At 37.5% G+C, this 13,430-nt stretch overlaps 1 protein-coding gene across 4 annotated transcripts in view; it reads right to left on the bottom strand.

The window, feature by feature from the left end:
- Positions 1–1,400: 1,400 nt before the first annotated feature.
- LETM1 (leucine zipper and EF-hand containing transmembrane protein 1) overlaps positions 1,401–13,430 on the bottom strand; it is a 29,027-nt gene continuing 16,997 nt past the window's right edge. For 2 of the 4 annotated variants that reach the window (XM_082050239.1, XM_082050236.1), the window contains 6 exons: positions 13,256–13,426; positions 12,490–12,645; positions 9,511–9,645; positions 8,558–8,748; positions 6,469–6,625; positions 1,401–5,333 (listed from right to left, as the gene is read on the bottom strand). In XM_082050239.1, the coding sequence (XP_081906365.1) occupies positions 5,184–5,333; positions 6,469–6,625; positions 8,558–8,748; positions 9,511–9,645; positions 12,490–12,645; positions 13,256–13,426 (960 nt within the window). In that variant the 3' untranslated portion in view covers positions 1,401–5,183. The remainder of the gene's footprint in view (positions 5,334–6,468; positions 6,626–8,557; positions 8,749–9,510; positions 9,646–12,489; positions 12,646–13,255; positions 13,427–13,430) is intronic. The other 2 variants (XM_082050237.1, XM_082050238.1) reach the window with 2 other exon arrangements.

The following is a 13,430-nucleotide window of genomic DNA, read 5'->3' as shown; positions in this document are numbered from 1 at the left end:
TGTGCACCTGTATTACCAGCCTGATGGAAAAGAAGCTTCCAACCCAAACTATTCTACAATTCTATGATAATTGTTCTAAATGTGTAATAAAGAAAATAGTGTAATTTGTGTGATTCAGCCAATATGTCAGTGAAGAAAACACTGGATCCAGATCAACCCCTCCCTTGAGCCTTCAGGACACAGATAACTATGATCAAGTACATTTGCCAACATCCACATTTAATTTACAAACCCACAGCCACGATTTCTCTGCTAGTCTGTTTTACCAAACTGTTGCACAACAGTCCTATTCACCCTAGGTAAGTCTGTCTTTAAAGGATTTTTTTAAAGCAAAACCTTAAAAGGAACAAGTCCTGCTACTTTTAAAGCCACTTATTTGATACTTGGCTTTAAGCAAAAAAATGGAAAAAGCTGCAACCCAAACTACCTTATCTATTAAGCTTGCAACCCAAACTACCTTATCTATTAAGCTATTTTAAAAGCATCTCGAGGCAGCAGGTTGTTTCCAGGCTTTGACATTAGAAAGGCTTTGACATTAGAAAGCAGATGCAATGTTCGCACATTCCCAAATCCTGTTTGAAAGTGGCCAGGAGAATAATTCTGTCAGCACGGACCTGTGCGACGGGACCTCCACCTCTTTGGGGCCCGGATCACCCTTGCTCTGCATTTCTGGAAGTGCCGACCACAGCTGGGCCAAGGGGAGAGCTGAAGCTTCCCAAACAGCAGCAATTCAAATTCCTTTTGAGATAGTTGGGTCATTTCCAAGGGACCAGATGTGGAGGGGACACCTTGCTGGCCAAAGCTTCAGGAAGAGAGGTAACGAGGAATCATTTAATTGAAAAAGTGTATTATTTGGTATGACCAAGACTTAAAAGTCTGCTGTATGCTGAGATAAACTTCGTGAAGAATATTAGGATTACAGAGTAATACATATAATTTTGCAAAACTAAGGGTGAAAGGCAGAGCATGGCATAAAATAATTTATCTCCGTAACCATTACAGATGTGTTTTCTCCCCTAAATTGGACAAAGAGCAAACACGGATCCTTTCTAGGGAGACATTTCCATTTGGAATAGATCTAAACCTTTCCCTTAATTCCTTACATTAGGAGTACACTGCTCCCCACGTTCACGCCTAATAGTTAGAATAGTTTAGCACAATTCACTACACCAGGCAAGCAGTCCCACATGTCTTAAAGAGAATTTTTGCAAGAATTAAAAGCCCCCAAATCCCACACAACCCACCCGGTTTAAAGATCTGTCCTTCACTTGCCCTCTTCTACCCCAAACATTTCAGTTATAACACTCAGCTCATCACCGTCCAGCTCTGACTGGCATCTCACCCGAACAACATTAGATTAACACTAAATAATCAACAGCAACAGAAAAATAATGGAGAGATTAGGTTTCAAAATAACACATTTATTACAACTAAACAAAGGACACAAGCTCTAATTAACTTAAAAATTTTATATAGCATTATATCAAACACAGGACCAGTATGCTCAGAGCACAAATAATTCTCAACTTAAACTTAAACACGGGCTGAAATTCTTCAGCTGAAAAGCAAAACTTGGATTACATACAAATAACAGAATATGGGATTATTCTTTTAATTAAATACACCCAATATTTCCATATAAACAATTTAAAAGTATTTAAATACATGCTGAAGTAGCTAAAGTTTAAGTGATTAGCAAGGTGTGTAGATATAAAGTTACAAGAAGTATTTTGGAGTTGTATAAAAGATGTAACTTCTCCCCCAGACAAAGCCGACGTTAGTGCAAGGTACCGTCCTGCCAAGAGAACATTCTTTACCTGCATGTAGACCTGCACACCAACTACCGATAAATTAACTTTCTGGTACTTAACTTGCAGGCAGATTTAGTCTCGCAGCATGCAGCCAGTGATGAAAATCTCAGTACAAACCATCTTTTGAGCTAACATGAAATGGAATCAAATTTTTCAATAAAATAAGTCTTGTAACCTGCTTGAAGGGGAAAAGGAAATGACAGTCTACTCCTTGTCCCTGTTGCTGAATTTAGTTTTCTTTAAAAAAAGCTTTTAATATGTTTTACATTTTCCCCCAAAAAGCTTATAATCAAAATTTGATCTTATTTGAATCTGAACTCTAACAAGTCTTACCCATCACCTAACTCTGAGCTTAGAGGCTTTGCCTGTGTAAGTCACAAGGACTCTGAAATCTCACACATCCTTTAATTATTTAAACAAATATTTACATCTTCCAATTAAATATTAATTCAGGAAAAAGTTCTTGACTGGTTACTGTACACTCGGAAGTCATCCTTCCTCTGAAAGTACTGCAGCTTCTGGTTTTTTTGGTCAACACGAAAGACAAGGAAGCTCAGGAACGGAGGGTACTCCTGAAGCCACGGGGTGTGCTGCAGTTTCTGTATCGCTGCTGGGGAAGGTTAAAACCGGGTCAATGGGAATCACCCAGGATTTCCTCACCTTTCTAAGCTTGCAGAACATGTGTTCAAGTCCAGCTGTCACAGGTTTGCCTATTTTCAGCATCAGAAGGAAGATATTTCCTGCAAAAACGCTTCGCTACGGCTGATGCGAATGTCCTTTAAATGCTTTGGGTAACGGGAAAACAGACATTTGTGACTGACATTTAAATGTAGTTTATGGAACCTGTTCCAAATTGCAAACAAGTCCAAAAGCTAAAAATATTCAATAAATGTATCACAGTTATTTTATACAGGACATTCTTCATTTAAAAAAAAAATCAGCTGTTTTTGGCTCCCTTCTTATTTAATCCACAGAAAATTTAAGTGAACAGTAAACACATAAAAAGAACAGAAGCGAAGTGTCTTAAACTCCCAGATAATACAATCAAATAATTTACTGTAAGGACAGTTAAAGCTCTGTAAAACTTTTATGAATAAATCTTCAAAACCAGCTTTTTCTGCTACTTCCCTGTTTTAAACATGCATGCACTCAAGTGCACACAATTCTTAGGTTTCTGATATTGCATGAAGGGTAGCAGATAATTTTAGAGTATCTTTATCACGTTTCAGGAATGTCACGTAAGATTGTTATACATTGGTTTCAAACTGAAGATACGCAACTGCAAAATTTAGCGCACTTCAAAGTCCATTAATTCCAATTGGAAATTATATGATGTAATATTAGTCTTTAAATTGTATTGTTGTGAAATTAGTTTTACTCTTGCATTTTCATCTAAGATAAGTTTTGGCTTAAAAAAGCACCGCGTGAAGTCCTGTCTTCAAAAGCTACAAACTGATTTTCATGCTGAAATCCCCGAGTTGTTCTCAATTTACGAGAGAGCAGCCCCCACGTTCGGGGGCACAGGAACTGCAGAGATCGTACAGATGTGACATTTCAGCTTTGTCACAGCAGTTTTACGCTTCAGATACAATGCGAGTAATTCCCAGAACCCTACTGTAAGCAGATTTCTTTGCAAACTGTACAGAATACAAACTCTAGAGTTGAACTGAACACTGACCCTTTTTCTAGAATTAATCGTACTGTACATGTTTCTGTCTATCTCGTTTTGGAAACAACTAAATACAATGGTCCATCATGCAAGCCAGGAGACTCTCAAAACCTTTTTTGTTCCACTAACTTCAAAGGAGTTTTTACAAATAATTTAGCCAATCTAGATAAATACTGAACATGGAATTATGCTGAAATACACTTGGGAGCCAACATTTTCTACAAAATTATGCAACTACGACTAAGAGCATTAAGTACTAACTGCCCACCTCAACGTGACTGTGTACAGCGCCCTTCTAAGATGTGGTTTCTATAGAGTACAAAAAAATCAAGGATGTTCTTATATTTTATAATACTGGGTCCAAAATAAAAAGAAAATAACCAAAGCACAACCCTGCTGGTTCAAGTCACACTATGTGTATCTCATAACCAGTTTTAAGAAAGAGTGGAAAATTTAGGCTACCAGGAACTATGGAACAGCCCAGAGTTGGTATTTTAGATTTTAAACATAAAAATGTACTACTAAGGGCAGATGTTAATGAGTAAAGCTTGACCTACTGTCAGTATTTAATCACACAGTTAAAGACAGTAATTATAATCAATTAATTAGAAAGCCAATGATGTAATCAAAGCACCGGCAACAGCAGACAGGACTTGTTGACTGCACAATAAGCAAGGCCATGAGATGGAAGTTTTATGTACTTTGACTATACCTGGTTAGTGATCTTATACCTGAGATGAAAACTGAGAGGCAACAGAACTAGTTATGGTTTAAGTAATTACCAGATGAAAAATGACAAACGTGCAAAGATAACCGTAGTTTTAAAAAATACATCCAAAAAGATCACAACTGACATTTTCCCCTTATGATAATTTTCATTTTGCTATTTAGACAAACACTTTATCTCACTTTACTGTGTGACGGATTGTGTTCTGAAACTATTTTAAAGGCTCCTGTGACTCCAATGCTTTAGTAATTAATGGAATTTTGTGTAGAAGTGACATCCTCTGTTCCCTAGTCTTAAGAAATTTAAGGCACCCATAAGAAGCAAACTTCATGGGAAGTTTCCATTCTAGGGAAAAATAAATCTGATTTTCCCTTCAACAGAAAAAAAATAATCACAAATTCATGAGAGTGATTAGAATGTCACATTCTCTGTCAGTGAGGCAACAGCTTAGTGATATTTAATTTAAATAAAATTCAATCTAAACAGCTACTATTGAAGCCACAGAATCTTCACCAATAGGTTCCAAAAAATGTAACGTTGTGGCAGAAGGGAAAGTTTGTATTAAATTCTGAAAAAGCTAAAAGACAGAAGCAGAACAAGGTTGGGCCCCATGTAATGATGAAAAGAAGTAAATGAGAAACATTTTTCCATGATAGATACGCTTAATTTATACAGCAAACTTGCAAGTTTAATGGATCACTGTACCACAATAATGAGTGCAAATACATGATTTTGTGGGCAGGAGCACTGCTAAGGAAGCATCTTTTGTTTTCATCTGTATGGAATGAGAGTAAATAATTTCTTAGATGAATGGAAATTTCATTCCATATGTCAGAAAACAAACCTACGATTTATTACTACAATCAGCTCAAAACACTTCCCATAATCACAAAAGCTCAAGTAATATGTAGCCATTAGACACAGAAAGATATACAAGGTTTTGGTTACAATTGGGATTAGCTTCAGATTCTGAAGCTTAATTCTTTGCTTCTGCAGCTTCTTTATCGTGCTTTTCCTTTGCTTTTGTTTTTTCTTCCAGTTTTTCTTCTTTTTGAAGCAGTGCCATAATCTCAGCAACCTGACTGGTGCCAATATCAATATCTTCTTTGTCAATCAATTCTACTACCTATGTGAACATAAAATTAAATTGAGAGAGCATTTAATTTTTACAGAATAGAGGCATTTTCATACCATAAATTTTGCTATGACAAAAAAAGTAATCAAATCTCTCATGGTCAAGAAAACCAGTATTTTTTCCTACATGAAAACACAAATTCAAACCACAACCAATGCCTCAAACATATCAGGAGTATAAAAAAATGTCAAATTAAAAGCAAATTATGTAGAACTTTTGACCTCAGCACACAGCGTCACATTTTAAAGCATTAGTAAAACAGATGCACTTATTCTATCTGTTCCAATGGAAAGCTCAGATTCAGTATCTGCTGAAACAGTATTTAAGACAATACTTATTTTATAAGCTTAATTTTATTAAAAAGACCCATTATACTAAGTAGGCATCAAAAATAAAACTTAAAAGCAGGAGGAGGTAAGCTTTTCAGAATGTAAAACAAAAAGAGTCATTTAGCAGGCACTTCTAAATTCCTTTATATAGCTTTTTGTATAAAGGTGTTCTTGGCACACCTCCTCAAGTTCCTAGAATTATTCTGCATTATATGCACAATTGACAAATACATTTAACCTGTGTTGCTAAATGTACAATGGTTATTCAGAGCAACAAGGAAGATAATGGCCACTGGGACAACTTCAGTACAGACAAAGCTGTGTTTCAAAAGGCTGATCCTGTATTTTCTAGCTGGCCACAGTGTCCTCATTTCGAGCAATATTTCTGCATTGAGCAGGAAAATTATTTGCAAAGAAGTTACAGGATATCTCTGAATTTGTTGAGTAAAAGGGAAACAAGAAAATTAAGCAGAAATGCAGATAAAACCTGAGAATGTTCTGCAAAATAAGACAACAGTACAAAGCAGGCAAAGAATACAAGTCATTTGCAATGGACCTAAAGAACACCTGATGGGCTGATGTCTTTCAGGTAGGAAATACAGGTGTCAAGGAAATATTTAAGGTATACAAGGAGGCAAGAAAAGCCATTATCTTGTGTTGACATCAAGTGTATCTATAAACATTACGTCAAGACTTTGGCTGAGTAGCGGTATCTCTAAAATAGTAAAGTAAAGACTCTTGCCAAAGACAGTAATACGAATATAAGTCAAAACAGGTACAACAGTCCACAAACTTACCTTAACAACATTATCTATATCGATTTTGCCATCCTTGTTTTCATCTAGTGCCTCTGCAATCCTAATTAGCTTCTCCTCTGGAATCTTCTGAATTTGTTTCATCGCATTAATTAGCTCAGCGATACTGATGAGATTCTCCCTGAAGAGGAAGCACAATCTGTACATGGCAAGCAGTTACTCCAAAGGAGTAAAGTTGACAAAAAGCAGTACTGAAAGTCACTACACTGCAGGTCATTTGTAAAAGCATTAATTAGTAATTTATAATCTTAAACCCAATGCAAAAAAACAAAAATGAGTTACTGAGCAGTAAATAGATTTTAAATTAATCCTTATCTTACCATCAAATCTCACATTTTTTGTTTCCATGTGCTTTATTGCACAAATACAGGCATGCTGTAGCATTTTAATTAAAGTTTAGCACAGTTTCCGTGTCCCCCCAAACTACCAAAACCTCAAAGCCATGCACTTGCCATCCTTTTAGATTTACAGAGGCTGGCCCATGCAAACTTGAGAAAAGTCACAGGAAAACAAAAGCTGAGAACTAATCACTTTAGCAATTTAGCTGTTTCATTAAAATAGGCTTTATTCGCTCATATCAAGGAATAAACCTTGTAGAAGAAATGACTGAACTTGACATCATGACCAGTGAATTTCAGGTGTTTCAACTCTCTGCTTACTGATCTCACAAAGCTAAAGTTGTCTGTCTTTGCAGCCTAAAGCCTCTGCTTGCCTAGATGGTTGTGTTAGTTTGAAGAACCATCTTCCAGCACAGGTCAGGCTGAAATGTAGGAGACAGGGAACCCAATAAATACTAAACAGAAGGGCTTTACCAGTATAGTGCCAGCTCCATACCTGTCCCTAACTTGTGGGCACAGACTGTTATTTTTATTCCAGGAACATTTCTCAAGCTGTCACTAAATGTCCTGGACTTGTGTCGTTTCTATGACTCTTGATGCTTGGTAATGACTGCACCAACTTCCAGGTTAAAAAGCAAGCCTTTGACAATTAAGCAATATTTAAACTAATAATTTTCAGTCATCCACAACATTATCCACAACACCATCCATTACATAAACTTGAATTACATTTGGTACAAGCAGATTCCATACTGTATTTGTATTTTATAAATTTGGATGGTTTTAATCAACAACTTCTCCACAACACCACTCATATGGCTGCCTTAATCTTATTACATAAAATCTGAAACAAATGACCGTTTGCCCTGGGGACTGGAAAAAAACAAAGTCTGGAAGCAACAAAAGCAGAATCCTTATTTCCATTGAGGTTATTCTCTATGGGAGCTGGGAAGATCCCTTAATGAATCACACTAAATGGTGCAAGCATAAACTAGATTAATACAGCATTCATGACCACAAATTGTGAGAATTACAGCCACATTGTTGCCTGTACTATGCAACATATTATTGCCTGAAAGATTCTCCAGTAACATTAAGACCTGGAGAAATACTGATAAATTAATTTTGCAATGAAACTATCAAGAATGATCTTTCTTTGGAAATCTCTAAGTGTGAAAAAGTTGAAATGAAGCAAGTTTTTGGAAAAAGACCATGCAAAATTATCTCCTTACTTCCATTAGATCTGTTCTTCCATTTGTCTCCAGAAATATAATAGACTTTATTGCATTTTTTTTCCTCACTGACATCTTCACTACCAATGAACAACAAATATGAACGTGCTTAGCAAGCGGCTGCGCATCTTTTCAATCAATGACACAGGGCAAACCTACCACATGAGGAGCGTAACTAAAGGCATGATTTCACTTTCATCACCTTTAGTGCTACAGTCACGAGCAAGATGGTAAGATACTAATTGACACGCTGACTTTCAGAACTCCCTCAGGACTAGAATCTGTGGAATTAAATCTGCCTTTTTCCTCCTCCTCATTTCAACCATATTTAACATACCTTAGAAGAGAGAAAATCTACAGCACATTTTGTTAATTTTATTCTTAAATTATCTTAATATTTTAAACAATTCTTTGCTTTTTTTTTTTTTTTGTAATCACACATCAGGCAAAAACAAGACTGAAGATGAGCAGAGACACATTCAGTGCTCTCAAGTCACTTACCCAGCAGGAAGACTTTCGCCACTGTCCAGCTTTACATCCACTGTCTTCTGACTTGTTTCTAATTCATTAATAATCTTGTCTATCTGACCAATCATTCGGTTCACCCTCTTGGTCAATCGCTTGCTTGCCTTTGACTCTTCCACGACCTCTTCCTGGCCAGTTTTAGAGAGCTCTTTTATCTCTTGCAAATCCTAAAAGAAACGGTCAAGAGAAAAGCTTTTGTTGGTGTCAGTTCTTCACAATGGACACTACTGACTTAGACTAGCATTTCAAGACAGGCACCATTTGTAAATGAAATGTAAATTTATAGACATATAAAGCCAAACTGGAATAAGAACAATAAATTCTAACATTATAACATTTAAGAGGTTCACGAAAAGTGCTATTTTCCACATCTTCCAGAAGATTGGATAAGATTAACTTTACTTGAAATACCTGTAATACTGACATCTACATTTGAGAAGAAAGAACTGCAGCATGCAGCAGTTAGCACCTGTTAGTCTAGTCACCCTGGGAATATGAGCAGGAAGAGGATTCTCATCTGGTGGGAACTACTCCAATGATTTTAAGCAGGTTTCAAATACATTTTAAATGCATTGTGCCATAAAACAGTACAAAGCTCATTCACTCAGCTACCAGCTACAGAAGGTGTGTTAAGCTCATTTTGACCAGGGGCTACATCAGCCTCGAATTTGCCTTCCAAGGGTCGAACATAATTTTAGGACTGTATAAATGCAGGAGTAGTTACATTTATACAGTCCTAAAACTACATTCAGCCCTTGGAAGGTAACTGCAAGGCTGATGTGAGCCCTGGTGAATATGAGTTTGACACCCCTGAATTACAGGCTAACAGTCATCCAAGTAAGACAATCTTTAACTTTGTGGATCATTTACACAAAAACTAAACACAACCAGAAATAATAATAAAAAAAAATCCATGCCCCATTCTGTACCTCATTATACTCCTGTACATCGCCCTTCAGTTCCTCAAGTTCCTCCTTTTCCTTTGTGAGCGATTTTTTCTGTTCCTGCAGCTTGGTGCAAGCATCACTCAGCACGTGAATCTCCTCCTTAGTGATTTCTTCACCCTGTAACAGAAAACATATACAAATTAGTGAGAGACACATTTGTGATTTTCCTCAAAGATTTCAGGTCTTTTACCAAAAGAGACAGACTCAAGATTCTTTTTCCATTTTTGGAGTCAATACTGTACAAACTGGCATTTTGAGGGTGATGTAGAAATGTGTATTTTAAGACTAATGCCAAGATCTTAAATGCCAAGGCAATAAGTTTGCTATGGTACATAATTTTTAAATGCATCAGTTGTAAGTTCAGCTACCGATTCATTCTGTTGGTTTTGGTTATCTGAAATTGTCTCATTTACGAACGTTTTACTTCCTCCTTTGCCAGGTAAAAAATCCAAACAACTGAGAAACAATTCATTACATATAGGAAAGATACATTACACAAAACATTTTTGCAGAGCAAAGTTCAGGAAGTTGAGCTGGAACAAAGTTATCTTCAACAACCTTTCTAAGAATGAGAATGAACATCCATAGTTTGTGAGGTACACTTGTCTCTCAAAAAGCTGAGAATAAAAATCTAACCCCCAACTGAATACTTGAAAAATAAGACTTTAAGATGTTTCATTAAAAATGCTAAAATCCCATAATATAGCTACAGTTAGCATATTAATCTTACCCAGACAACAGCTGTTATTTTGAATAGCTAAACTCTGTACGGCCACATAAGTAGAGTGTAGAAAGATAGGTGCAAACAAGGACGCCCCAAACACAGTGCAGAATGACAATATGCTTCCAAGAAATGGCAGAACACTTCACAAACTGGGCATTCAGCCCCCTCATCAACTCCAAAACTGATTAGCATCTAGGCCTCAACCTCACATCCATTTTAAATTAATGTCGTTTGGTTGCAAAGTAGCACTAGGACTTAGAACAATTCTGACACGAAACTTACAGAGAATAAAGTGCTCAACTACAAGTAAAACTCAAGGCACACCTGAAACATGAAAAGGCATACAAGAGGATGAAGCAAGGAAGGAGGAATACAGAGACACTGTCCGAGCCTGTAGGCATAGGTTCAGGAAAGCAAAAGCCCACGTGGAGTTAAATCTGGTGAAGAATAAGAAGGGCAAGAAGAACGGCTTCTACAAGTACATCAGGAATAAAAGGAAGACAAGAGAAAATGTGGGCCTGCTGCTGAATGGGATGAGGAACCTGGTGCAAAAGGACATAGAAAAGGCAGATGTAGTCAATGCCTTCTTCAGTTGTTATGGGTAAGACTGGCCTTCAGGAATCCCAGGTCTCTGAGACCAGTGGGGAAATCTGGATCAAGGAAGATCCACTGCCAGTGGAGAAAGATCACGTTACAGAACACTTAAATAAAGGAAGCATACACAAGTTCATGAGACTTAATGAGATACAACCACAAGTGCTGAGGGAGTTGTTTTATGTCCTTGAGAGGCCACTCTCGATTACCTTTGAAAGGACATATTCATAAGTGAAGATTTCTGAGGACTGGAAGAAAGCAGATGCTACTCCTACCTTTGATAAGGGCAAGGAGGAGAACCTGGGGAGCTACAGGCCAGTCAGGTAGCAAACTGTTAAAACCAGAATGTTCTGACTGCAACAAAGGATGCTCTGGTCACAACAAGGCATGCTAATCTTTGAAATCAACCTGTTGCTTTAATGGTTGTATAAATTATGTTCAACATCATACTAAGGAAATACTGAAAGAGTACCCTAAAAAGGTTTTATAGCGTTGTGCTGGCTTGACTGAAAATGGGTTATTTTTCTTCATGCAGTTAGAATCCTTTTTTTTTCATAGCTAGCATGCTCATTATTTGGACTTAGGTTAAGAACAAGCAGGTAACGTCCCAGCACAGAAATGATGTTTTTAATTGCTCTGGTCTGAAAGCCAAGGACACTCTGAGCACTCTGCTTACAGGTGTTGAGGAAGGGGAGGCAGAGATGAGGCAGAGCTTGACTAACATCCAGACTGATCAATGAGAGTATTTCATCCCATCAGCGTCATGCTAATTATTTAAGAGTGGGGCCTTCTGGTTTTGGGGTCTACCAATTTCTCTGGTTCTTCTCTCTCAAGGTAGCCGGGAAGTTTTGGTCGGGAAGCTTAGCCCAGCCTTTTGCCGTTTTGCAGAGGCCTATGCACTTTTCTGCCTTTTCCCTCTCTTCGGGACCAGCTGTTGGGACTGGGATGTTTCCTAGAACTGGCTGCTCACTGTGTTCGTAAGGAATTGCCTTGAGTATCTTTTATTTCTATTATACAAATATTTACTCGTAGCATGTCAGTATTTTGCTATTTTATTAAACTGTGTTTATCTTAAACCAAGTTTCTACCTTCCCTTTTGATTCTCTCCCCTGTTGGGGGGGTCAGGGAGGGGGTGAGCAAGCAGCTATCATGGTTGTATTGCTAGCTCAGGTTAAACCACGACAAGCATATATACACTGCCTGTATTAGTTTAGAAGAGGAAGTCAATACAAATCTAGTACAGTCTAGTCCAAACCCAGCTTCTTTCTTCATCCTTTGGTCTCCACCACACCCTTCAAAAGAAATGCACACTATTCTTGCCCTCTCCCTCCTCATATGTTAACTATACACAGATAAAACATGAACAGATCCATTAAGTCTACAGGCAGGGCAAGCGCCCCCCAAAATAGGTGTATTAGTATCAATAAAAGACAGATATAGGAGAAATTCAGAGATGTTTCATGCCAATGTCAATTTCTGCACTGGTGTTCAAGAATTTGCAATTTACTAATTAGCTGGTTTTAACTGACAGAATGTGGTAAGAGAGTTAAAACTGAAGGACAACCAGGGGACTTATGGCTCTTAGGTGGATGTTTTGAATCTTCACATTGAAAAATATAAAAATGTACAGTTATCCATATTACCTTAATACCTTCCAATACTGGTGCTGTATCTATCAGCGTCTCTGAATGCATCGCCACATCTGCCCTTGCCAGTTCTCGTTCAGTATCCACAGCCACCTGACTTTTTTTAGATTGCAGAGCAACTGCTTCAAGATCTACAGCTGATTCCACCTCCTTCTAAACAAGAAACAACCATGAAGTTTTAATGAAAACAAAGGTAACATTATCTGTATCAGCATCAAGTAAAGTATGGCTTCTCAAAACAGAAATAGTTGCCAAAGCAGACACTGACATTTTTATGTTAAAAAACTGCAACATATTGAGTGGCTTCACATTAAAATACCCATTTGCACTTAACGAACTATGCCTGTGAGCTCCTGACAACTCACCACCAAAGCATGCCAGCAGCTTTAACAGTCAAGCATTGTACAATGACATTATCAGGTTAATGACAAATAGAAAGAGTCAAAGATAAGAACATTTAAAGTATGGGGTGGGGGAAATCAAACAACAAACCCCCCACCTTTGATAGAGGAATAAAAGGTTTATCTTATTACTCTAATTAAGAGGGAAGAGAAATCAAAGCTACACAAGACTGAGACAATCTTTTATGTTTCAGTGAACCCTTCTATGCTGCACCCTGGTTTAATATTCTCCCACATCTTCCATATGTGGATATAAAGTCCAGTTTCTTGCAGGCAACACCCTGAGCAAAGGCATTAACACAAACCATGCTGTTTTTTACATCACCGACATTTATTTCTCAATAGTTGAGAGCAGAACTTACCACAGCTGCAACCTGAAGGGTTTCTTTGGCTTTCTCCGCAGCTTCGGACATTTTTTTTTCTTCATTTTCTTTTCTGATGGCTTCCTCTTCCTGAAGTGTTGCTTCCAGCCGCGCTTTGTTATCTATTTTTTCACCTTCAACTTCCGCCACTTTGACTTGAGCCTCTTTGGCCTAA

The sequence above is a fragment of the Streptopelia decaocto genome, assembly GCF_964273445.1.
Source record: "Streptopelia decaocto genome assembly, chromosome: 4".
Taxonomy (NCBI): Eukaryota; Metazoa; Chordata; class Aves; order Columbiformes; family Columbidae; genus Streptopelia; species Streptopelia decaocto.
This window is presented reverse-complemented; position numbering and strand designations above follow the sequence as displayed.